The following is a 25,507-nucleotide window of genomic DNA, read 5'->3' as shown; positions in this document are numbered from 1 at the left end:
GGCTAAGGCTTCTGCACTGGTGCCTTTAAAAAAAAAAGGTTTATTTTTTTTAGAGTGGTTTAAGGTTCACAGAAAAAACTGAGTGGAAGATGTAGAGAATTCCCAAATATCCCCTATCCCAACATACACGCACAGCCTTCCCCACTTCAGTATCCTCAAAAGTGGTATATTTGTTACAACTGATGGACCCACATTGACACATCATTATCACCCAAAGTCCATTAATTTACATGAAGGTTCACTCTTGGTGTTGTACATTCCATTAGTTTTGACAAATGCATGATTACATGTGTCGACCCTTATGATATCTTACAGAAAGAGTTATACTGCCCTAAAAAACCTCTGTGCCCTGACTATTCATCCCTCTCTTTCCCCTAATCACTGGCAACCACTAGTCTTTTTACTGCCTCCATGGTTATGTCTTTTCTAGAATTTCATAGAATAGATATCATACAATACGTAGCTTTTAAAGATTGATTTCTTTCACTTAGTAGTAGCAATTAAGGTTTGTCTATGTCTTTTCATAGCTTGATAGCTCCTTTCATTTTGGCACTGAATTAACATTCCATTGTTTGGATGTTCTACAGTTTATTCACCTACTGAAGGACATCTTGGTTGCATCTAAGTTTTGGCAATTATGAGTAAGGTTGTTGTAAGCATGCCTGTGCAGGTTTTCATGTGGCAATAAGTTTTAAATTCATTTGAGTCAGTTCCAAGGTGTGTGATCACTGAGGTGCATGATAAAACATGTTCAGTTTTGTAAGAAACTGCCAAATTGTCTTCCACAGTGGTTGTGCAGTTTGCATTCTCACCAGCAATGAATGAGAGTTCCTGTTGCCCCACATCCTCACCAGAATCTGATGTTGTCAGTGTTTTGGATTTGACCATTCTAATAGACCTGTGGTGGTATTTCACTGTTCTTTCAATTTGCAATTCCCTAATGGCATATGATGTTGAACTTATATGCTTACTGGCCATCCATATACCTTCTTTGGTGAGGTAGCTGTGCAGGTCTTTTACCCATTTTTTAATTTAGTTGTTCATTGTCTTATTGCTGAGTTTTATAAGTTCTTTGTATATTTGGATAAGTACTTTACAAGATGTGTCTTTTGCAAATATTTTTCTCCCAGTGTATGGCTTGTCTCCTCACTCATCGTTATTAAATTTTAATGAAGTCCAGCTTATAATTATTTCTTTTATGGATCATGCCTTTGGTGTTGCATCTAAAAAGTCATCATCATTCCAAGGTCATCTAGGTTTTCTCCTATGTCATCTTCTAGGAGTTTTATTGCTTTACACTTAGGTTTATGATTCATTTTGAGTTAATTTTGAGAAGTGTATAAGGTCTGTGTTTAGATTCATTTTTTTTTGTATGTGAATGTCCAGTTGTTGCAGCACCATTTGTTAAAAAGACAATCTTTGCTCCATCGTATCGCCTTTTCTTCTTTGTGAAACATCAGTTGACTGTATTTATGTTGGTCTATTTCTGGGCTCTCTATTCTGTTCCATTGATCTCTTTGTCCATTCTTTTGTCCATTCTTTTTGTAGTATGGACAGTGTCCATAGTACACTGTCTTGATAACTGCAGCTTTGTAGTAAATCTTGAAATTGGGTAGTGTCAGTCCTCTGACTTTGTTCTCTATTCTCCTTCAATATTGAGTTGGCTATTCTGGATCTTTTTCTTCTCCATATAAACCTTAGGATCAATTTGTTGATAGCCACAAAATAATTTACTGGGATTTTGATTAGGATTGCATTGAGTCTACAGTTGGGAACAACTGACATCTTGACATATTCAGTCTCCTTATTCATGAAAAAGAAATATCTCTCCATTTGTTTAGTTCTTTGATTTTGTTCATCAGAGTTTTGTAGTTTTTCTCACATAAATCTTGTACACACTTTTTCGATTCATACCTAAGTATTACATTTGTTGGAGAGTATTAATGTAAAATGTAAATGATAATGTGTTTTGAATTTCAAGTTCCACTTATACATTGCTGTTACATATGAAAGTGATTAACTTTTGTATTGCCTCTGATTCTATCTTCTGGAAGAGATTGTGGAGAATTGACGTAATTTCTTTTTTAAATGTTTGATAGGATTTACCAGTGAATCTATCTGGGCCTGGTGCTTTCTGTGTTAAAGGTTATTAATTAATGATTCAATTTCTTCAATAGTTATAGGCCTATTCAGATTATCTACTTTTTGTATGAGTTTTGGTAGCTTACATCTTTCAAGGAATTGTTTTATTTCATCTAGGTTATCAAGTATATGAGCATAGAGTTGTTCTTAATATTCTTTCATTATCCATTTAATGTACATGAGCTCTATAGTGAGATCTTTTTATTTTGATATTAGTAATTTGTATCTTCTCTTTTTTTTCTTAGTTAGCCTGGCCAGAGGCTTATTAATTTCATTGATCTTTTTAAGGACCCAAATTTCAGTTATGTTGATTTTCTCTATTGATTGTCTGTTTTCAATGAAATTGATTTTTGCTCCAAATTTTATTTTTCTTCAGCTTACTTTGAATTTAATTTGCCTTTTTTTTCCTAGTTTTCTAAAGTGGGAGCCCAGATTACTGATTTTATTTGTATTTTATTTTTATTATTTATTTATTTATTTATTTGAAATGGAGTCTCACTCTGTCACCCAGGCTGGAGTGCAATGGCGCAATCTTGGCTCACTGCAACCTCCACTTCCTGGGTTCAAGTGATTCTCCTGCTTCAGCCTCCTGAGTAGCTGGGATTACAGGTGTGTGCCACCATGCCTGGCTAATTTTTGTATTTTTAGTAGAAACAGGGTTTCACCATGTTGGTCAGGCTGGTCTTGAACTCCTGACCTCGTGATCCACCCGCCTCATCCTCCCAAAGTGCTGGGATTACAGGCATGAGCCGTCGTGCCTGGTGGATTATTGATTTTTAATCTTCCTTTCTAATATATGCATTCAATACTATAAATTTCCCTCTAAGCATTGTTTTCACTGCATCTTGCAAATTTTGATAAGCTGTATTTTCAATTTCATTTAATTCAAAATATTTTAAAATTTCCCTTGAGATTTTCTTTTTGACCATGTGTTCTTTTGAATTGTGTTGTTTAATCTTCAAGCATTTGGGGGTTTTCCAGCTATTTTTCTGTTATCGATATCTAGTTTAATTTCATTTTGGTTTGAAAGCAGACATTGTATGATCTCTATTCATGCAATTTAAATTTGTAAATGTGTGTTTCATAGCACAGAATGTGGTCCATCTAGGTGAATGCTCCACGTGAGCTTGAGAAAAATGTCTTTTCTGCTGTTGTTGGCTAAAGTAGTCTATAAATGTCAATTATATCCAATTAATTGATGGTGCCGTTGAGTCCAACTATGTCCTTACTGATTTTTGGCCTGGTGCTGTCCGTTTCTGATATAAGGGTGTTGAAGTCTTCACATATAATAATGGATTCATCTATTTGTCTCTGCAGTTCCACCAGATTTGCCTCATGTATTTTGAAGCTCTGTTGTTAGGTGCACACACATTAAGGACTGTTATATCTTCTTGGAGTATTGATTCCTTTATTATTTTTAATGCCCTTCTTTTTCTCTGATAACTGTTTGCTCTGTCCAAAATTAATATGCTACTTCCACTTTCTTTTGATTAGTATATCATGGTCTACCTCTCTTTATCTACTTAGTTTTAATCTATCTGTGTCTTTTCATTTAAAGTAGGTTTCTTGTAGACAACATATAGTTGGGTCTTGTTATTTTCATCTACTCTAACAATCTCTGTCTTTTAAATGGTGTATTTAGATCACTGACATTTAAGGTAATCATTGATATAGTTGGATTAGTATCTACCATATTTGTTATTGTTTTCTATTTGTCGTCCTTATTCTTTGTTTCTAGTTTTGTCTTTCACTCATTTTCTGACTTTTGTGGTTTGAACTGAGCATTATATATAATTTCATCTCCTTTCCTTTCATAAAGTATCAATTATACTTCCTTTTTTCTTTTTTTTTTTTTCTGGTAGTTGCCCTAGAGTTTGCAGTATACATTTTTAACTAATCCAAGTCCACTTTTAAATAACACTACGCCGCTTTACAGATAGTGATTGTATCTTATAATAACAAAATATTTCTAATTTTTCCCTCTTGTTTATTTTATCATTGCTGTCATTCATTTTACTTATACACAAGCACATATATATATACATATGCACACATAAACAAATGCATGGTTGCTATGATTGTCTTGAACAAATTGCTATCTGTTAGACCAATTAAGATTAAGAAAAATAAAAATTTTTATTTTACCTTTACTTATTCATTCTCTGATGCTCTTCCTTTATGTAGATATGAGTTTCTGGCCTACATCATTTTCCTTCTCTTTAAAGAACTTCTTTTAATATTTCTTACAAGATGGGTCTACTGGCAACAAATTCTCTCAAGTTTTGTTTGAGAAAATATTTTTCACTCGCTTTTGAAGGATACTTATGGAGGTTACAGAATTTTAGGTGCTTTGGTTTTTTCTTTCAATACTTTCAGTATTTCTCTCCATGCTTCTTGCTTGCATGGTTTCTGGGAAAAGTCAGATATAATTTTATATTTGCTCTTCTATAGGTGAGGGGTGTTTTCCTTTGGCTTCTTTCAAGTCATTTTTCTTTACCTTTGATTTTTTGAAGTTTGAATATCACATGCCTTGGTATAGTTTTTGTTTGGTTTTGGGTTTTGGTACTTATCCTGGTTTGTGTTCTCTGAATTTCCTGACTCTGTGGTTTAAAATCTGACATTAATTTTGGGAAATTCTCAGTCATTTTTGTTTCAAATATTGCTTCTTTTCCTTTCTCTTTTTCTTCTTTTTCTGCTGATATTCTCGTTACACGTATGTTACATCTTTTGTAGTTATCACACAGTTCTTATTTGTTTCTGTTTGTTTTCATTCACTTCCTTTTCTCTGTTTTTTGGTTTTGAAAGTTTGCATTGTCATATCCTCAAGCTCAGAGATTCTTTTCTCAGCCATGTCCAGTCTACTAATGAGCCCACCGAAGGTAGTCTTCAATTTGTTATAAGCGTTTTCAATCTCTAGCATTTCTTTTTAATTCTTAGAATTTCCGTTCTCTGCTTACATTATCCATCTGTTTTTGTATGTTATCTATTTTTTCCATTAAATCTCTTAGCATACTAATCATAGCTTTATAAAATTCCTCATTTGTTAATTCCAATATTCCTGCCCTATTTGACTCTGGTTCTGCTGTTTGTTCAGTCTCTTCAAATTGTGTTTGCCTTTGACTATGCCTTATAATTTTTGGTTGAAAGGTGGACATGATGTACTGGCTAAAAAGACCTGATATAAATAGGCCTTTAGTTAATGTATTGGTAAGATATGAAGGAGAAGTATCCTATAGTCCTAGGATTAGTCTCAGTTTTTTGGTGAGCTTGTGCCGCTCACCTGTGAACTTCACAAGTGCTTCTCAGGGTTTTTTTTCTCTGTTTGGTGGGACAGGATGGCTGGAGGGGGCTGGGCTTGTGTATTTCCCTTCCCACAGGTGAAAGACTAAAGGTCCTGGGGTTGCGTATTTCCCCTCCCCAAGGTAGGCAAGGATCTAATATAACCTCAGAAGTTTAGGCTGCGGTAAAATAATTTCTTCTGAGGACAGGCCTTTTTAAGAAGAACAGAATGCTCTGGCATATTCCAAAATGGTTCATTTTTCCCACTCCCTACCAGAAACACAAGGAGATTTTTCTCCAACGTTTACTGTGAGGACCTGGTGGAGATCCTGGAGGTAAAACTCACAAAGGTGTAGAGCACCCCCTCCATGACTGCATCCCCCTGGAGTTTATATCCATGTATAAACTCCAGCAATTCATCAGTTAGTCCTTACATCTTCCTATCCTGGCAAAGGTTCCTGCAGAGGTTTCTGCTCTGATATGCCGTGTCTGCCTGTCTGTCTCTCCAATTTTCTGGACAATGAGTTGTCCTGTGACCTCATTCCTCTGATGGATCTAAAAACAACTGTTGATTCTTCAGTTTGTTCGCCTTTTTCTTCTTGTTTAGGTGAAATAAAGACTCCTAAGCTGCTTACATGCCAGACCAGAAACTGGAAGTCTTGCTTGTACCTGTTTAATGGTTCCTCCATTTCTTTCCTTGTCACCAGATAGCTGTGGTCACTTCTTGCCGTGAGCAGTGTGCCCACCTCTAGTTGACCCTCCACATGCTTTCTAGTGTGTGCTGTGGACAGGAAAGCTAGTAACCGAGTTTGTTAGAGCTGTGTGTAAAATAAAAGTAAAAAGGCTCTGAAGAAACATCTCGGAGACCTCCGATGAGTAACATGCATTAGCTTCTGAGCACCTTTTGTGTGTCAGGCATTTTGGCTGCTCAGAGCTCTCAGTCTTGCTCTGCTCTGCACTGCAGGGTAGCTGAATTGAGGGAGGTAAGTTCTGCATGGTGAAATCAAGAGCCATTTCAACTTCCAGGAGGGAAGGCAACTGCTATACTCAAAAATCCTTCTCTTTTGAAAAATTAAGAGGACTGATTACATTATATCACTTTGAGCAGGTTCTTATGAAGTAAATAGAGGCAAGATTAACAATCTCTGGTTCTCAGGAAACACTGAGTAACTTGGGAAGATTATATAGAGGCTAATGGAAGAAATATACCAGCTTCATAATTTATAGTTCCCATTTATTGAATAACAGAAATGTGCCAGGCATTGTTCTAAAAGCTTTTCAAGAAGTACTTAATTTTTATAAACACAGTAAGGTAGATATTCTAATGAAATCACCTAATAAAATCACCATTTTATTAGGTTGCTGCAAAAATAATTACAGTTTTTCCCATACTTTTAATGGCAAAACCACAGTTACTTTTGCACCAACCTAATAGAAACAAGGAGACTTGCCCAAGGTCGTGCATCAATTAAGTGCCTCAAATTGAACCCAGGTCTGCAGAATCTGAATTTGTGTTTTCAGGCATTTTCATTTAATTCCACACTTGTTAATTCTTCATCAGCAGCAGCATTAATCAGAGTGTGGTGTTTTCCATCCTTATAAGGTCCTGTCTCCATGTCTACCCACCCCTTCTTGGATTATACGATTATACAGACACAGCACTCTTTTTCATGAAGCTCCAACCCTAAAGGTGAGTGGAAAGCACAGGAGTCTGTAACTCCCCTGGACCCAGAATCAAACTGAAATGAGATGGTTTGATTTGGAGTCAGGATTAACGTGGCCCAATTGAGAAGTCAAGTAAAACCTGGGGGGAGATTAAGCCAAGAAAGGAGATGCCAGCTCTCTGCCTTCCTTGCCAGATGGCAGGTGTGTGTATGTGTTTATATAATCAATGCCCACACATCCGGCTGTGACTTCTCACTCAGAGTTATATGAACATTGCAGGGGTTCACAAACTGTCTGGAGATCTAATTACCAGTTTCATAAGCCCAACAGAGTGCCAGCCACAGAAAGCAGCCAGGAGAGGGAAGGAGGAGGGGTGCAAGTGCTGAGCAAGGCCATGTTGTTATTAAATGCTACATTCAGCACCTGTGCCATGGGCTGAGCCTGCCAGTCTCCAAGGGAAAGCTGCCAAGCCCAAAGGCACTGCCAAGCTCAAAGGCACTCTCAGGCGGTGAGCCTCTTCCAGGAAGCCAGTCTCCAGACCATCACTGGCAGAAAGTCCCATGCTATTCATAAGAACCCTTCCCTGAATAAGAATGGCAGACTCTACTCCCAATGCCAGATGTCCCCAGAGGGAAGACTCACTAACTGGTCATCTTATCATCATTGTTTGTAGACCAGAGGCCCTTGGTCTCCCTCCCCACAGTGATTTCTGAGTGTTGCCATTTTAGAAGCAGAGACACTGATGTTCTGGGGTCCCCACTTACCCTGGCGAAGGTCCGGAAGCCCTGGAGGATGGGTCTGTAGCCTGTGCAGCGGCACAGATTTCCTGTGGGCCAAGGAAAAAACTGCAATGTCAGTGCAGGGCCCTGGGATGGGTGAGGAGTTTGTGACTTTGCTTGCAACTAAGTTGGGTGCTCTCTTTACCAGGCTGCATATTCTGTTACCTCTGTCTGGAAGGCCTCTTGGCCTTCTCATATCCTGACTTCAGAAAAGTTATCATGATTTCAGGAAGTCTTTCCTAGAATGCAAGCCTTCCTAGAATGCCCAGACTGAGTCAGGTGCCTCTCCTAAGTGCTCCCACAGTGGCTGATCATAGCTTCATCAGTTAGCCTATCAGACTACATTACAAACTCTCCTCTTCAGAGTATGAACTTTTTGAGAGTAGAGGCTGTGTCTTTTATCCCTGTGGCATAGGATGTGACTAAAATAACTGAATAAATGATGGAAATGGTGAATAGATGGGGAGGCTTCTCTATTCAATTCAGAGAAGCAGACACATTGGTGGTCTTGGCCCTGCAGAATCCTGTTCTGGTGAAAACTGAGAGGGAAGGAAATCATATCACTAGCCCCCGTGGAGTTTTCTAAATGACGTCTTCCTGCACCAGCCATGCACTGCCAACCCCACTCCAATACTGGTGGAAGGCAGACAGACACCTCAGAAAGATGGACCCAAAGGCAGGAGACCCCAGGAGGTCTCCACACCAACCAGGAGTTCTCCCAAGTAAGAGAGGGTTGGCTTTCTAGCAGATCTTAGTCACCACCTTGTTGGGGGGCCTGAGCCCTTCCTCCAAAGGGTAGTCCCTCATGCTTCTCACTCTGGCACTTGCCCTGACCTCTGCAGGGCCTCGTTTGCCATTCCACCTCCTAGGCTGTGCCTGAAGGCCCATACCTTGGAAGGCATTCTCAATCTCCTCCATGGTGGGCTCGGGCTGATTCCGGAGCAGTGTGTACATACTCATGACGATGCCAGGGGTGCAGAACCCGCACTGGGAGCCGTGGCTTTTGGCAATTCTCTCCTAAAAGATACAGATGGCATAGACAACTGGGATGGCAGAACCCTCCCAGGCTCCCCAAAGGACTCGACTGGAGCCAGCCCATGTTGAGAGACAGTGGGGGTAGTAATCACTGCACAGAGTCAAGCCCCAGTGCCACCATTTACCAACTGTGACCTTGGCCAGTTTCCAAGCCCTCTGAGTCTAGGTTCTTCATCTGTATGATGAGGACCATCCTTGTAGTTACCTCTAGAGCTGCGATGAGGATTAACTGAGATATTCATGTAAAACCCTTAACACTGTACCTGCATATAGCAGGCAGTCAGCCAGTGTTAGCTATGACTAGGAAGGTCCCTTCAAAGAACAGTGACTATCATAACCAGAAGGCAGCTTCTGAATGGATTGGGGTGTGGCACATGACAGAAACAGTCAAAGGTGATGTCTAGATTTTTGTCTTGAGCAATTGGGTGGATGGCTTTGCCACTGACTCACATGGGAGAAGACTGGGGAAGGAAGCCATTAGGAGAAGAGTAGGGTTTTCTTAAGTTTGAGATTAGACATCCGTATTGACATGTCAAATAGGCAATTGGAAATGTAACTTCTGAGGAGAGGTCAAAGCTGAAGTTGTAAATGAGAGTGCCATTGGCATGTGGACAACATCAAACTCATGTAGGGAGAGTGTAGGGATGAAGAAGGGGAGGGGCCCAGGTCAGGGCTCAGGGCACTGCAGCAATTAGAGACTGAGCAGAGGAGGAGCCAGTGTGGGGAGAGAAGGAAAAGCCAGAACCACAGTGTCACAGAAACCAAGAGAAAACAAATAAATGGACAAGAAGTGGAATCTGGCTCTGTAGCCTATTTGTAGCCAAAATAAGTGGATTAGGAATAAGAACCTGTACCATTGGATAGGGAGGATTTTAGGTTGATTATACAGATACAACCTGATATGGTTTGGCTGTGTCCCCACCCAAATCTCATCTTGAATTGTAGCTCCCATAATTCCCATGTGTTGCGAGAGGGACCCTGTGGGAGATAACTGAATCATGGGGGTGGTTCCCCCATCCTGTTCTCATGGTAGTGAATAAATCTGATGAAATCTGATGGGTTTCTGTTTTCACTTAGCTCTCATTTCTCTTGTCTGCCACCATGTAAGATGTGCTTTTCACCTTCTGCCATGATTGTGAGGCCTCCCCAGCCACGTGGAACTGAATCCATTAAACTTCTTTTTCTTTATAAATTACCCAGTCTTGGGTATGTCTTTATCAGCAGTGTGAGACTTGACTCCTATGTTTAAACTATTTATTCTTTCTTTCACCTATTTGTTTCAAAGAAAATAACAAGCCTTAATTAACCCTCTCACGTCTCCTTCAGGTTGGACAAGTTTAGTAATTTCCCCTCTTCCTGCCTAAGAAACAAATCTATAGATGGGAAGCAATACCACCCCGACCTGGCTGGCCTCACATAACTGGCCCAAGATGCCACTCCAAGGAATAGAACCAGCCTCTCCGCAGGAGGCTCTGGCTCCATTGCCTGAACGACATGTCTCCTCAAATAATCAAGGGAGGATTAAGACCTGGGCCAAGCTCTGGTAACTTCTTTTTTTGTTTTTTTTTGTTTTGTTTTGTTTTTTCTGTTTTTTTTTTTTTTTTTTTTTTTTTGAGATGGAGTCTCACTCTGTCGCCCAGGCTGGAGTCCAGTGGCACGATCTCGGCTCACCGCAAGCTCCATCTCCCAGGTTCACGCCATTCTCCTGCCTCAGCCTCCTGAGTATCTGGGACTACAGGCGCCCGCCACTCCGCCCGGCTAATTTTTTTGTATTTTTAGTAGAGATGGTGTTTCACCGTGTTAGTCAGGATAGTCTTGATCTCCCAAAGACCCCAAGTTTCCTCAAACAAAATGCTTTGGGGACAATGGCCGTTCCTTCCAACAGGGCTCTACTCCCCTTTCTTTCCACTCAGCCTAAGAGCATCCTGATTGTCTCCCCAAACCAGTCTAAGATTATTACTGCCCATTCGCCCCAGAAGTGTTTCAGATTTCAATGCATTTTCAGGTGGTCTGATACCATCAAGGAGAAAGCCTTGCTCAGGCACTAAATCTCTGTCATCTTATTTAGCACTTGCTAACCTCCATTCTAATGAAAGAGGAGGCCTAGCAGTTTACATTTGTACTATCTGCGGGTGGGAGGTAAGGGGTGCAGAATTACCATTGTAGGGAGTAAGTGGGCTTATAAACAAGGGGCACAGATAATTAAAATTCAAATCTGGGAAGGCTGGGAGTTTCCTAAACACACTCCAGAACAAAGTGAGGAAGCTCTTCTGCATCCCTTCCTCCAAGTTCTGGACTGGCCTAGCCACCAGATTCAGTTGACCTCTTGGGTCCCTTCAGATCATGCAATGTTATAACCAACCAGCTCACAGGAAGGAGCTTCATGCTTGGGTGTTTCTTCTTTTCACCTCACGGTACCCAGAGGAGATGGGGAGGTGGCCAGGGTGCAATGCCTCCTTAGATTAGGCAGTGAAACTCTTCCCAACAACCCAAAGCAAGTCTGCAACTTTGGCATGAGCCTCCCTGCAGAGCAAACAGCCTGATCTCAAGAGCACAGCTCCCTTTCCTCTGTTTACCTGCACAGGATGCAGCCTCGTCTTGGTGCTTCCTATTCCTTCCACAGTTGTCACTGCAACATGGTGCAAGGAGCAGATGGGGGCCAGGCAGGCATTGGCAGAAAAGTGGCTAGAACCCCAGATTAAGGTCATTCCATTTATTGTCCACTCAGATCATCAGAATGGGCCTGACTGTGAGCTCTGGAGGACTTTGTGAGGCTTTATGTTATGTCTCTCCGCTCCCATTTATGTTCTTGTCTCTTCTACCAGTGTCCTCACCTCTCCACTGAAGACTCTGGGAAAGGAACAAAGGAAGCCCTCCTTATAGGTAAAGCTGAGCCCCTCCAGAGTACTGTGGGATCAGGCATCAGAGCATCCTCAGCCTCTGAGCAGGAGCAAGGGAGCCAGGGTCACTTTCAGTCGCCTCTTACTCAGCCTGACCCAGGAGGCTGAGTCAAGAGGAAATTTCTCTGGCAGGCTGCAGCCTTAAAGCATGCTCCTGCCTGCAGGGCTGTTCCTTAGCCTCCAATCACTTTGCTTCCCTGCATTTCCTCGCCTCTATTGCTTTCATTCCTCTGTGGGGAAAGGGGGAGGAAACCCCCAGGCAACATGAGACAGCAAGCCCTTAGCTAGAACTTCCTTGCATTCTTCTGTTATTCATCACTCATTCACTTACATTCAGCATCAGTTATTGAGTGCCAGACATAAGTCAGGCACTCTGCTGAGGGCTGGGAAAATAAAGATGAATAAGATGAAAGCTCTGCCCTTCAATAGCCTGCAGTCAACTGAGAAAACAGAAGCTCATATGAAGGTGCAATTTAAATCTTGTTAAAGTAAATTAAAAAGGAGACCAGGCCTGAAGACTCAGCAGACGAAACCAGTTAGGCCTCATAAGTGACCTAAACTCTGCTTGATTTGCAGCAGAGTCTTAACTTGAGCTACTTCTTACGAACATCTTCATATTAAAAAAAAGCCTTACGATCAACCAATCAGAAGTAGTCAACAAACTTATAACTATAGTACTAGGGACTTTCCAGTGGGATAGACCAAGTAAGGCAATTGTATAATTGTAACCAATCAAATAATTTCTTTGCTTTTTGCCTGTGTCCATCCTACAAAAACCTCCTGCTTGCATTTCCCTGGTGGAGCTCCTGAACTGCTTCTAATCTGGAGCTTCTTGAGCTCATGAACTGTTGTTTTCTCAAATAAACTGTAAAAATTGTATCATGCCTGAGTTTACACTGGGAATGCTGTGCACAGGGCACTATGGGACCAGCACAGTCAAGGGGCACCTAACCCAGTCTTGAGAGATCCAGGATGGCTTCCTGGAGGGGGTGATATTTTTGCCCAGTTGTAAAGAGCTAGTAAGAGTTAGTCAGATAGAGAAATCCTAGGAGAACTTCCCAGCTTAAACAAAGACCAAGCAATTAGTGGGCCTGTGTCATTGGTATTTCACAATTATCTCTGCTTGAATGGAGTGCTGGGCCCATGGTGAGAAAGAAAACTGGAGAAGAAACCTGGGGCATACTGTGCAGGGCCTTGCCCACTAAGCAAAGAGATTTTGTCCTGGGGGCAATGAAGAGCTATTGAAGGGTTTTATGGAATGTGATATAAATGTGGATTTTAGAAAAGTCATTTTATCAGCAGTTCGGAGCCTGGTCAATATTATAAGCCTAGAAGATACTTGCCAAGAGATCATTCTACAGTTTTCCTGTGCACAGATTCTCCATAAAAACAGGGGCTCACACATGCGCACATGCACACACATACACTCATGCACTCCCTCACAAGCTGGTCCTGCATCGCAGCCCCCATGTGGGTGGTCAGCCAGCAGGCAAAGGATACACGATCTTGTTCTGCAGACGATCATACTTGGAGAGCATCACTGTGCAAGCCCCGCAGCCCCCCTCTCCACAGCCGAGCTTGGTTCCACTCAGCCCCACTGGGTGGTCAAGAGTTAAGGAGAATGAACTCAGGGAGAGGAGTCTGCTGGGTTGCTAGGAAATGCCTGGGCAGAGCTGTGGGCAGAGCCATTCATTCCCACACGTGCTCAGGCCCCTCAACCAAGGAAGGCAGCAGGCCCACTGGCCTCCTTATTCAGAGGGGCTGCACTGCACCCTAGGGAGGCAGGGAACACGGCCATCTCCACTGCACAGAAGAGCAAAGGCATCAGAACCCCATGGACAGCACCCAAGTAGCATCTCTTGGGACATGAGTTCTAGGACTGGTCAGTCCTAGAGCCTTCTCTTGGGTTGAGGTCTTCTATGTGTGAGCAGGTAAATCATACACCTGAGCATACGGGGCAGTTCTCACATCACTCCCAGCTGGGCACACCATGAAGCCACTTGGGCCAGAATGAGACATTGATCTGTTCTGGGACCTCTGAGTCCTTGCTTTTCACTCTGAACTTTTTGGGCTGATAAATCCCCAAGAATCAAAATTAGGGCTAGACCAGAGGCTTTTGAATATTTGGTCCAAAAGATATGTGAATGGAAATTAAAATAGAGTGGTTTTTTTAGGTCCGGGTCCAATACTGGGCCTCACTCTTACATATACTTGCAGAAAGATCATCTGCTACTTTGAGTTTTAAAAGTGCCTAACTGGTAAGCTATTCTAGAGAACAGCTATTGTGGAGGTCACTTTCCCTGAGTCACATGGTTGCTTCTCCCTCAGACCTGCAGGCCTCTAAGCCACCCACTACCTACTGAAGATGGAGGGAACTGAGGATATAATCGCCTGGTCACTTCTCTCATTTTCAAGACAAAATTTAAAAACAATGATTTAACATCTTATTTTTGAAAAGCACTTTCACCTAGATACCTGTTTGATCTCCAGAATGATTTGGTTAGCAGGTAGGAAAGAAACTTCCTCACAGATTTAAAAAAACAACAAACTGAGACCCAAGAGGTAACATGGGCCACACAAGATGACACAGGAACACATGTTGCCCTGCCGGTGTGGCTCCATCACAGCCATCGGACTCCAGACTGGGTGAGGTCCCTTCATCACGCTCCTTCCTCCCCAGCACACCTGGGAAGGTTTTCTGTGTCCTAGTCAGGATATATGCAGCTCTCAGCAGGTCAAACAACTTTGGGGGCACCTGAAGATGAATGGTGGCACCTGAAGATGAATGGTGGCAGTACAAAGTCTAGCAAGGTCTTCTTCCAGCCTGGAGACCTTTCTGGAAGCTAGGGTAAAAGTCAAGGCTGGAGTTTTCTCCCCCATCTGGAACTCCCATAAATTGACTCTGAGCACAGATAGCCATAAGTTGCAAGGTTATCCTACTTATGTGCCAACTTTCGGTTTTGCATTTCATTTAAGATGTGACACAGCCAATTGCTGTGATAAGGAATTTCTGAGGCTTCTGGGCCTTCAAAACTACAATGGAAATGATTAAAAAATTAAAATTAGTTTTATTATTAGAAAGCTAAAATTGATCTCAATAATCTCTGAAAATGAGCTTCTCTTCCCAGACCTCCCAGGTAGATGGGCTGTAAATGGAGATCCACACAATCACCTGATCCGATCTAGTGACACTTTCACTCCCCAGCACCACCAGGTTTATCTTCTGTGAACCTCCAGATACACCCACTTAAGGTAAAAAATCCAGAACAAAGTACACCAAAGCCAACCACTGTACCGTCTGATAGGAGGGGAGCAAACCAGAGTGAAAGCATGGGCTCCAGTCTCACTTCTGTGCGTGTTGAAATAATCCTTGCTGTCCCCAAATATGTCACTGGAAAGATCCACTAGACACCCCCGCTAGGAGAAGGAGGGTTTTGTTGACAGAGGTCAGGATGAGCACAGTCCTGCTCACAGGCCCCCTGGAGAGTTGCCAGTGCGGGTGAGAGGTTGGGAACACAGCTCTAGGCTTTGGTGCAGTCTCCATCACTATTTCCCCAGAACACACTAGCAAAAGGCAGGTCACTTCACATATCAAGGCCTCAGTTCCTCCTCTGTGAAAAGGGAGTGTTACGCTTCCATGGGATTCCTGTGGAGATTGAGGTGAGCTGCACAAATCACTTTGAATCCTGCCTGTATATAGGAAGTGCTCATTAAATATTAACTCCAATTATTATTATCGTTTTAGTTCCAGGGTCCCAGAATACTTCCGATACTCAGAACTAAAGGTAAAGGGGCTTTTCCAGAAGCCCCACCCACACTGAGTGAAGAGCAGCACCCCAGTCTTTCTAAGGAGTCCCCCCACCCTCCAGGGCTCCCTGTTTGCTGTTTCTACAATGAATGCTACCTGTATAGGATTCTTACCTCACGCATCCTTTTCCCAATAGACACATGTTCCCTTGCTTCCCTCCACCTAGGCAGAGCTGGAAACATTCCCCAGGAACTCCATTTATGTATTAAGCAAATGTCACCTAAGGAAGGCCCCCCTCTTCCCACAGAGGAATGACCATGAAGCTCTCACCAAGGCTAATGAGGACCTTTCTACAGGCCCTGGATTAAACCTTGGCATTACTAGAGTCTTAGCGGGGAGACACCTCGAAGATCACCACAAACAATCCTCTCATTCAGTAGCTGAGAATTTCAGATTACAGGTGCAACTAAAATGCAAGTGTCCCAAGTCCTAATCCAGTGCTCTTTCCTCCACACCTCAAGGCCACCCCACCAGTCACTAGGAAACAATGTAAGGCCTACAGAATCAGTCACCATTGCCCCCCTTCTCCATCACTCCCACTCCAAAGTCAGGATACACTTTCTTCTCAGGTAGGCCAAAAGGGTTGTCTCTGGATCTGCATTTTTCTCCACCACCTATTAAAATAAATGAAAGAAAAATATATCATAGGTATACTTAGTCATCTTTCTGCAATTAATTTCTTCCTTCAGTGTCTCACTCAATAATTTGTAGAGTTAGTAGGAAGTGTGATATAGTTTGGACTCTGCCCCTCTAAATCTCATGTTTAATTGTAATCCCCAGTGTTGAAGGTGGGGCCTAGTGGGAAGCAATATGATCATGGGGGCAGATTTCTCATGAATGGCTTAGTGCCATCCCCTTAGTTGTGAATTAGTTGTCACGAGATATTTAAAAGTATGTGGCATCACCCCCTTCTCTCTCTCTCTTGCTCTTACTGGCCATGTGATGTGCCTGCTCCCACTTTGCCTTCTGCCATGAGTAAAAACTCCTGGAGGCCTCCCCAGAAGCCAAGCACATGCTGGTGTCATGCTTGTACAGCCTGCAGAACTGTGAGCCAACTAAATCTCTTTTCTTATAAATTACCCAGCCTCAGGTGTTTCTTTATAGCAATGCATGAATGGCCTAATACAATGTGCTAAATAGATCATGAAAACTAAGGTATTTTTATGGCAACTCCATAAGAATGAACCTATAAACTACAGCCAGACAATGTATATACTCAAATCCTTAAATTCTAAAATTGTACCTCAATGCTCATCTTGGGACCCACCACAGAACACGCAGGCATTGCACCTTCCACGCTGGCTCGACCAAGGCAAAATCCCCTTCAAATAAAACCTGTCATCTCATTTCAACTGCTAGATCACACCTGTGAATTTCAGGGGCATCTGAGAGCATGGCATGCAGATCTCGGACTTTGCCTCTTTGAGTATACACTCTCAGATCCTGCATGTGACTGTGGAAGGCCATTCTGTTGGCCTGTGCTCAGAGCAGAGTGTTGGCATGTGATGCGTATTACTCAACACTAATACATGTCCGAAATGAAAGAGAAATCTCAAACCAAAGATCCATCACTAGGTTCAATAAGGTGGAAAAAGTGGTCTAGAAAGTGCGATGTCAGTTCCCACTGTGAATTGTCAAAGGAAATCTACAAAAACCGATTTCAGTACTCTTCACACATTACCAAAGCTTAAAAGGGTGTATATTATTGGGATAATAAAGAGAAAGAATTCATGATAAGGTTTTCGTTGGAGGGAACTATACTACCCACACCTTCCTAAATAAAAGAGAAGGGGAGGAATATTTGCCTCCCACCTCAAACTCAGTGAGGGAGCTTGCTTTGTGCTACATAAAAATCTAACATGCCACCTTTGCAGCATAGGGGAAGAGATAGGCTTAACAAGAAATTAATACCGACAATGACAAGTTTAAACTCCTCATTAAACTTAAGTTGGAGAGGTGGCTGTGCTGGGGTTGGTATACACTCCCGGAGCTTGGTAGAGCAGAGGATGTGGAAGTGTTGCCTATGGATGTAATGCAAGCCATTCATGAGATAAAAAGAGCTGGCTTGGAGGTCTTTAAATCATTTCCCAAAATACAGGATAGAGCATTCAATAAAGAGAGACTGTGTGGAGTGGACTTCCCCAAACTGGAGGCTGATGGAGAACAGCAGCCTGAGAAAAGTGCATCACTCATACCATGAGACATGCATGCAAATATTCCCTGTGGTGGCCCTTGAAGATCCTTGAAAGCCATCACAAGAAGAATGAAAGGTCAGCTCCAAACACCTAAAAGGCTCAGAAAGCCGGAAGCCATCTTACAATAGTACCAATTAAAGGAGAGCTTTCTTGCTATCCTCACCCTGCCGTCCTGAATTGAGACTGTTTGGCAACTTAAAAATAACCATAAGATTTTTTATTGACTAAGAGTAATAAAAAGTTCATGAAACTGCCAGAATTTGTCCTTTGAATAAAGTTTAAAGGAAAGGTAGATGAAATTAATTTTCTTATATGATTACACCCCATGAGTCCAGCTTATTCAGTATCCTGGTTACAAATCATAGAAGTAATCATAAATGCACAAAATAGCAATCTTTATCACCTTTCTTGTAGACAACATTAAGAGCCTCTTAGCTTACTACCACACTGTTCATTTCTCCTGTACTGCAGTTCTGCTTTTATCACATCACATCAGTTCCCTGCTCAGTGCTTTTCATGACCACCCACATATTCAAGGTAACATCCAAGTTCCTTAGGCTGTCTTTCAAGGCCCTTTTCAATATATTCCCAATCTTCATTTTCAGCCTTTCTCCCTTCTACTTCCCTGCCAAGCTGGTCATCTTAGTGCACTAAAAATACATTTCATATCTTCTAATTCCTGTGCCTTTGACTATGCCATTCCTCTTCCACCTGCATTTTGACTTATCAGAAGACTTCAAACAATTTCTTCATAAAGGCTTTCCTTATCACTCCAGCCACAAGTGGATTGCTATAGAGAATGACTGTGCCACTCTCAAGGTGTGACAGCAGGATTACCATGGTGCACTCCATTGAACACTCTCAACAGGATACCAATGGGTATCCCAAAGGAAAAACATTTTATAGGGAAGTGAGTTAAGGAAATGTTGGGTTAAGCAGATTGCTCTGGTAAAACTTGAGCATCAAAAGAAATAACAGCCATAATGGGCTATAATACATTAAATACAATTAAAACCTATGAGTCCAAATAGATAGAGTCAACAAACAAACAAAGGGAAGATATGGAAAAGCTCTTCCTGGCAGAAGAATGTCATCTAATAAATATGATTGGCCATCTTGTAATCAGCACAATTGATCCAGTTAAGAATCATCAATGGAAATTAGTACAGCCACTATGGAGAACAGTTTGAAGGTTCCCCAAAAAATTAAGAATGGAGCTACCATATGATCCAGCAATCCCACTGCTGGGTATATACAGAAAAGAAAGGAAGTCAGTATATAAAACAGATACCTGCACTCCTATGTTTTTTGCAGCATTATTCACAACAGCCAACATTTGGAAGCAACCTAAGCATCCATGAACAGATGAATGGATAAAGAAAATGTGGTACATATACACACTGGAGTGCTATTTAGCCATAAAAAAGAACGAGATCCCATCATTTGCAACAACATGGATGGATGGAGCTGGAGGTCATTACGTTAAGTGAAATAAGTCAGGCACAGAAAGACAAACTTCACATGTTCTCACTGATTTGTGGGAGCTAAAAATCAAAACAATTGAACTCATGGAGATAGAGTAGAAGGATGGTATCAGAGGCTGGAAAGGGTAGTAGGGGGTAGGAGGAAAGTAGGGATGGCTAATAGGTACAAAAAAATAGAAAGAATGAAAAAGACCTAGAGTTGGATAACACAACAGAATAACTACAGTCAATAATAATTTAACTGTACATTTAAAAATAACTAAAAAAGTATAATTAGATCATTTGTAACACAAAGGATAAATGCTTGAGGAGATGAATACCACATTTTCTATCATGTAATTATTACACATTGCATGCCTATATCAAAGTATCTCATGTACCCCATAAATATGTAGATCTACTATGTAGCCCCAAAAATTAAAAATTAAAGGTCTTTTCATCTCCCCTTCTTCTCTTTTCTTCTGGTTTTTATGTAAATGTTGCAATGAGCCATCAGTGACTATGAGATCAAGTGTAATACAGAACTCCTAAAACTCAACAACTATAAAACCCAATTCAAAAATGGGCAAAGGACTTGAATAGACATTTTCCCAAAGATCTACAAATGGCCAGCAAGTAAATGAAAAGATGCTGAACATCACCAATCAGAACTCTAATGAGATTTCACCTCATACCCATTAGGATAGCTATGATCAACAAACAAACAAATAAACAGAAAATAAGTGTTTGCAAGGACGTGGAGAAACTGGAACACCTGTCCACTGTTGATGGGAATGCAAAATGATACAGCCACTGTGGAAAACTAAGTAGGATGGTTCCACAAAAAAGTAAAAATAGAACCAGCATATGATCCAGCAATTCCACTTCTGGATTTATACCCAAAATAATTGAAGTCAGGGTCTCAGATATTTATACACCTGAGTTCATGGCAACGTTATTCACAGTAGCCAAACTGTGAAAGCAACCAAAGTGTCCATCAGTAGATGAATGGATAAGCAAAATGTGGTACATCCATACAATGGAATATTATTCAACCTGAGAAAGGAAGGAATTTTTGACATATGCTACAACATAGGTGAACATTATGCTAAATGAAATAAGCCAGTCACAAAAAGACATACTGTATGATTCCCCTTAAGTGAGGTAGTTTAGTCAAATTCATAGAGACAGAAAAAATGATGGTTTCCAGGGACTGGGGGAAAGGTAGAATAGGGAGTTATTATTTAGTAAATTTATAGAGTTTGTCTTAAAAGATGAAAGAAGTTATGGAGGTGGATGGTGATGATGGTTGCCCAATATTATGAATGTATGTAATACCACTGAACTGTACATGTAAAAATGATTAAGATGGTAAATTTTATGTATTTTACCACAATAAAAATTATTTAAAAAAAGAATATCAATGGATACTCAAATTAGTGGGTGAAAATTTGACGAACAAGAATTTGTATCATTCCAAATTATCTTCTCACATAGCCTCTATTAATTATAAAGGTAAAGAAAAGTTACCTTACAGTGAAGAAACTTGGTGGATAACACCTTAGCCAAGTCATCAAAGTTTGCATCACAAAAAAGACCCAAAAACTGACGTTAAAAAAACAAACCTAATGATAGAATGCAGTGAGAAAAACATATTACTTCTGTGGTATTCCTGCCCCCCAAATGCAGACTCTGAATCTAATTATAAGAAAGCATAATACAATTCAATGTGAGGAACATTCTAAAAAACATCTGGCCTGTTTTTTCAGAAACACCAGTGTCATGAAAGGAAAGCCGAGGAGCTGTTCTAGATTAGAGGAGACTAAAGACATGGCAACCAACTGCAAGGTGTAATCTTGGATTCCGGGCTGGGGCTGGGGAGTTATAAATGCCAGTATTGGGAAAATTGGAATACATTTGCATAAAGTTTATAGTATTACACCAAAGCTAAGTTTCTTGATTTCTATAAATGGACTACAGTTTTGTAAGAATATATTTATTCTGGCCAGGCGCGGTGGCTCACGCCTGTAATACCAGTACTTTGGGAGGCCGAGGTGGGTGGATCACAGGTCAGGAGTTCAAGATCAGCCTGGCCAAGATGGTAGAACCCCAACTCTACTAAAAATACAAAAACTTAGCCAGGCATGGTGGTGGGCGCCTGTAATCCCAGCTACTCAGGAGGCTGAGGCAGACAATTGCTTGAACCCAGGCGGCGAGGTTGCAGTGAGCCAAGATCGCGCCACTGCACTCCAGCCTGGGTGACAGAGTGAAACCCTGTCTCAGAAAAAAAAAAAAAAGAATATATTTATTCTTAGGATAAGAGCTAAAGGAACATGATGTCTGAAACTTACTGTCAAAAGGTTCAGAAATCTATCTTATACTATATATTCATTTATATTAATTATGTACATTAATATATAGAATTATTTATGTACTTATAATACATCCACGTGTATCTGTGTGTGTGTCCAGAGCAAGAAAGAGAGAATAATAAAGCAAATGTGGCAAAACATTAACAGTTGGTAAAGTACATAAAGGGTATTTAGTATTTCCTTGTATTCTTCTTGCAATTTTTCTTTAAATATAAAATAATTGTAAAATACAAAGTTAGAGAAGTAATTTATTTACTACAGGATTTCTCAAAGTTTTAAAAATTCACCCACTTATTCCATCCACACTAGTTGGACACCTACTGTATACCATGCACTGTGCTAAGTGGTTTAAGAATATCCAAGAAAAGCATCTCATGCTGCTAGTTTTCTGTGAAATACATTTCAGAAGGTATTACTTTGTCTAATTATAATCCATCTCTCTAACTAGTATATGGGCTCCAGAATGGCAAATGCCCGATCTTAGAGATCTTATTCCCCCAGTGCATATCCTGTTGTCTGAGGCCTCAGAAGGAGCTTGATAAATGTTGACTATATGGGGAGTGAGCAAGTGAATGATGAGTAAGTGAGTGAGTGAGTGAGTGAGTGAAAGTCACCGTGACGATCTCTGTAGCCGACACTCACTTCTTGTGGGGATCACTCCTGGACACCTTTGGCTGCACCCAACCTGCCAGATCCTCCCAGATTCTTCCAGGTGCCACAGTCTCAGCTAGACAGAGTGACTACTCAGAAAAGCTAGAATGCTGCCTTGCAAAAAGGCTGTCATTACAATAAAAATAAAATACTGGACAGCTCTTTCCCTTTGACTCTGACTCTAGAACAAAAGAAGATGTGAATGAAAACAATAGTCATCAAGGCTCATCACCACCACAGAAGGCCCTAGAGGTATTCGACTTTTTGCATCGAACACCTTCTGCAGGACCCCATTTAGTGAAGCCAGAGTCCTGGACAGTGGTACAAAACAAGGAGAGGAGTAGGCTCACATTTAAAAACCAAACACTGCATGTTCTCACTCATAGGTAGGAATTGAACAGTGAGAACACTTGGACACAGGAAGGGGAACATCACACACCGGGGCCTGTCGTGGGGTGGGGGAAGAGGGGAGGGATAGCATTAGGATATATACCTAATGTAAATGACGAGTTAATGGGTGCAGCAAACCAACATGGCACATGTGTACATATGTAACAAGCCTGCACTTTGTCCACATGTACCCTAGAACTTAAAGTATAATAATAAAAAAAAAGAGTCACTAAGTTCTCACAGCTTCTTTGGTAACTACTTTGCACAATTCCTGTCACAAAAGGTCTAGAATATCTTCTGAATAAAAATGAGGACAACTTTCTCACAGCTGCCATTGTTTACCCAGGAATTCCCTTGCTTGGTCTTGTTTTTACAGCATTGCTTTCACATAATTACTTTCTGCATTGCCCCTCTACCTTTCTTGCAGTTTCTGAAGATGCTACATCATTATAAATTACAAACATGGATATTCATCACAGAAACTGGCAGTAGTAGAAGCTTCTAGAAATAATAGGATTTGATGTGATGGTACCATCGAAAAATTTAAAATTACTCTCCTAAAGTGAAAGTAAAATGCAAGGGAAAATAATTTTCCCCAAGCCAGATTTACCTTGAAATTCTTCTTTCTAGATTTAGTGCATAACAGCAAGCCATCCCTGAAGAAGAGCAGAAACTTATACTTTTACACGTTAACCAATGGTTTGGTTTAATAAATAATAAAACCTTAGAGTAAGACATGACCTTGGACGTCATTGAATCTAGCTGTTTACCCAATGTAAAAATTACTAATAAAAATTCCAGAGATGGCTTTGTGTAAGTAGCTCTCCTAGAAAGCCAATTGCACAATGGTTTCCTAGATTTCTACAATGTAATTGCTGAAGGAAAGAAGTTGTTTGAAATGTTGGATGCAAAATCTTACACTTGAAAGCTTTGCCCTACTTCTTGGGTTGGTACCAGGTGCCAACCCTGAAAAGGATGCAGCTCAGAGAGGAAACTCTGAACCCAGAAGAACATGACTGTCCCCATTCCCCAGCACTTCCCAAAGGCACCACTCAAAGAGAGTCCATCAATCTTTGGAGCACCGACGTTGAAACAGTTCATGAAATTTCTTTTACAGTCACCCAAACACATCCTGGAAATTTAAGACCTAGGAGTCCAGTGAAACACATTATTGTTCTTGAAAATTACACCAAAAGTCACTCAAAATTACATCAACAGTTTCTCAACTCAATGCAAAAATGCCAATATAGAAAGACAAATAAAATTGCCCTTTTTTGGGGGACACTTTGGGCACATTCATCACGCACAGTCCACACAGTTAGTTACAATGTGCAACTATGGGACTCTTTTACTATCCTTTTCATTCCTAGGTGGGAAGTTGAACAGGTGTGAGCATCTCAGCAGTGTTGAAGGAGGGCAAATGGAGGCTAGTGACCATGTAATGTGCTTGCCCCCTCTCTCTCTGCACCACATTAAAATTTGCAAAGATTCTCACTCTTGTCCAAGGGCTGGTACCCATGTCACCTTCCCTAAGTCCCTGTGTACCAATAAGGTAAATTCAAGTAGGTAAGAGATTTGCAGCTTACATGTAGAACTCAGTGTGTGTGGGTGGGGAGTGGGGGGAATGCGGGAGATGCCCTTTATGAAAAAAAAAATTGTGGTTTGCCACAAGGTGTCAGTATATGTCACCTCACAGTGAATCAGGACTGGCTGTTAAACCTATATATATAATATATTAGATTCAAAGGCTGCGTACATCTTATATCCTGATAAAAGCAGGAAAACACATTCCTGTTCCTTCTCTCTGTAAAGAGAGCAATGTAAATTTTAGGATATATTTGATTAAAGACAGAAATAGAAGTGTGGTGATGACTTCAAATCTCACCTAGAACTCGACTCCCCTTTCTCATTCTGTGCCAATCTCCACTACTGCAGAGAGTTGGCAGCTAGCTCACAGATGCCTCTCTGCTTGCCTCTCTCTCCCTCATTCTTTGGCCTCTGAGTATCTTGTCTGTGCTCTAGCCCCGAGAAGGTCTTCTTCCCTAATGTTACCAAAATGCAGCGACACCTTTAAAGGGAGAGAGAGAAAGACAGGAGAACAAGTAAGAGGGAACAGGAAAGACAGAGAGCAAGATATGGCTCTGCCAGAGGACACATTTCCCCTCCCAGGGAGAAGGGACACAAAACCAAAGGTCAGCTCCTACTTACCTTTCTGCCATTCACAAAGAAAACCAATTCGTCTGCTGTCATTGTCACAGGTTGGGGTCCCCGAACTCCAGATACCTCACTCCTAAGAGACACTGGCAGGTAGTTATCACTGCTCTGTGACCTGAAAGTTACGCCTCCCAATAAAATGAAATAAGGTCCACCAATGGGAGGGAACCAGCTCAGAGCTTCAGGGCATGAAGAGTTCTTGGCAAAAGCCACTGGTTTACATAATCAAGGAAGTGCAAACAATCACACACAGCAAATTACAATCTCCATACCTGTGTCAAAGAGCACAGGAAACTACATCCAGATATCAGTAAGGTTGTTGACTTGGCACTAGGTGACTGTGGGTCTTGGGCACTGCTCTCATGAAACCTGCTTCATCCTCCCACTTGCTACAAGACAGAGAAGGGGAAGACAGAGGAGGGGAAGGACCATTCTCAGAGTCACTGCTAATAGAGCTGATTCACACCCTCTGTGTCTACATTTGTCATTTTACCATTCAGGTTTACAGCAACACAGACTGACTGCATGAATGCAAGAGTCATTCTTTCACAGCCTGGTGGAGCAGAGAGGTCACAGGACATGGAGCCCCATGAACCTGACTCAGATCCTGGCAT

General features: G+C 41.3%; 1 protein-coding gene across 2 annotated transcripts in view; it reads right to left on the bottom strand.

Moving 5' to 3' along the window:
• Positions 1-25,060, bottom strand: part of XDH (xanthine dehydrogenase) — an 80,328-nt gene extending 55,268 nt beyond the window's left edge. Inside the window, exons 1-6 of one of the 2 annotated variants that reach the window (XR_678027.4) lie at positions 24,888-25,060; positions 16,165-16,222; positions 13,301-13,397; positions 11,477-11,585; positions 8,756-8,882; positions 7,851-7,912 (exon numbers count right to left, since the gene is read on the bottom strand). Coding sequence is in view for 1 of the 2 variants with exons in the window: in XM_525729.7 (XP_525729.4) it covers positions 7,851-7,912; positions 8,756-8,882; positions 11,477-11,585; positions 13,301-13,397; positions 16,165-16,222; positions 24,888-24,929 (495 nt within the window). In the remaining variant the exon portion in view is untranslated. The remainder of the gene's footprint in view (positions 1-7,850; positions 7,913-8,755; positions 8,883-11,476; positions 11,586-13,300; positions 13,398-16,164; positions 16,223-24,887) is intronic. The other variant, XM_525729.7, reaches the window with a different exon arrangement.
• Between the last annotated feature and the right edge of the window lie 447 nt (positions 25,061-25,507).

This window comes from Pan troglodytes, chromosome 12 (assembly GCF_028858775.2).
Source record: "Pan troglodytes isolate AG18354 chromosome 12, NHGRI_mPanTro3-v2.0_pri, whole genome shotgun sequence".
Lineage (NCBI taxonomy): Eukaryota > Metazoa > Chordata > Mammalia > Primates > Hominidae > Pan > Pan troglodytes.
Note: the sequence above shows the minus strand (reverse complement) of the source record. Positions and strands in the feature narration are given on the sequence as shown.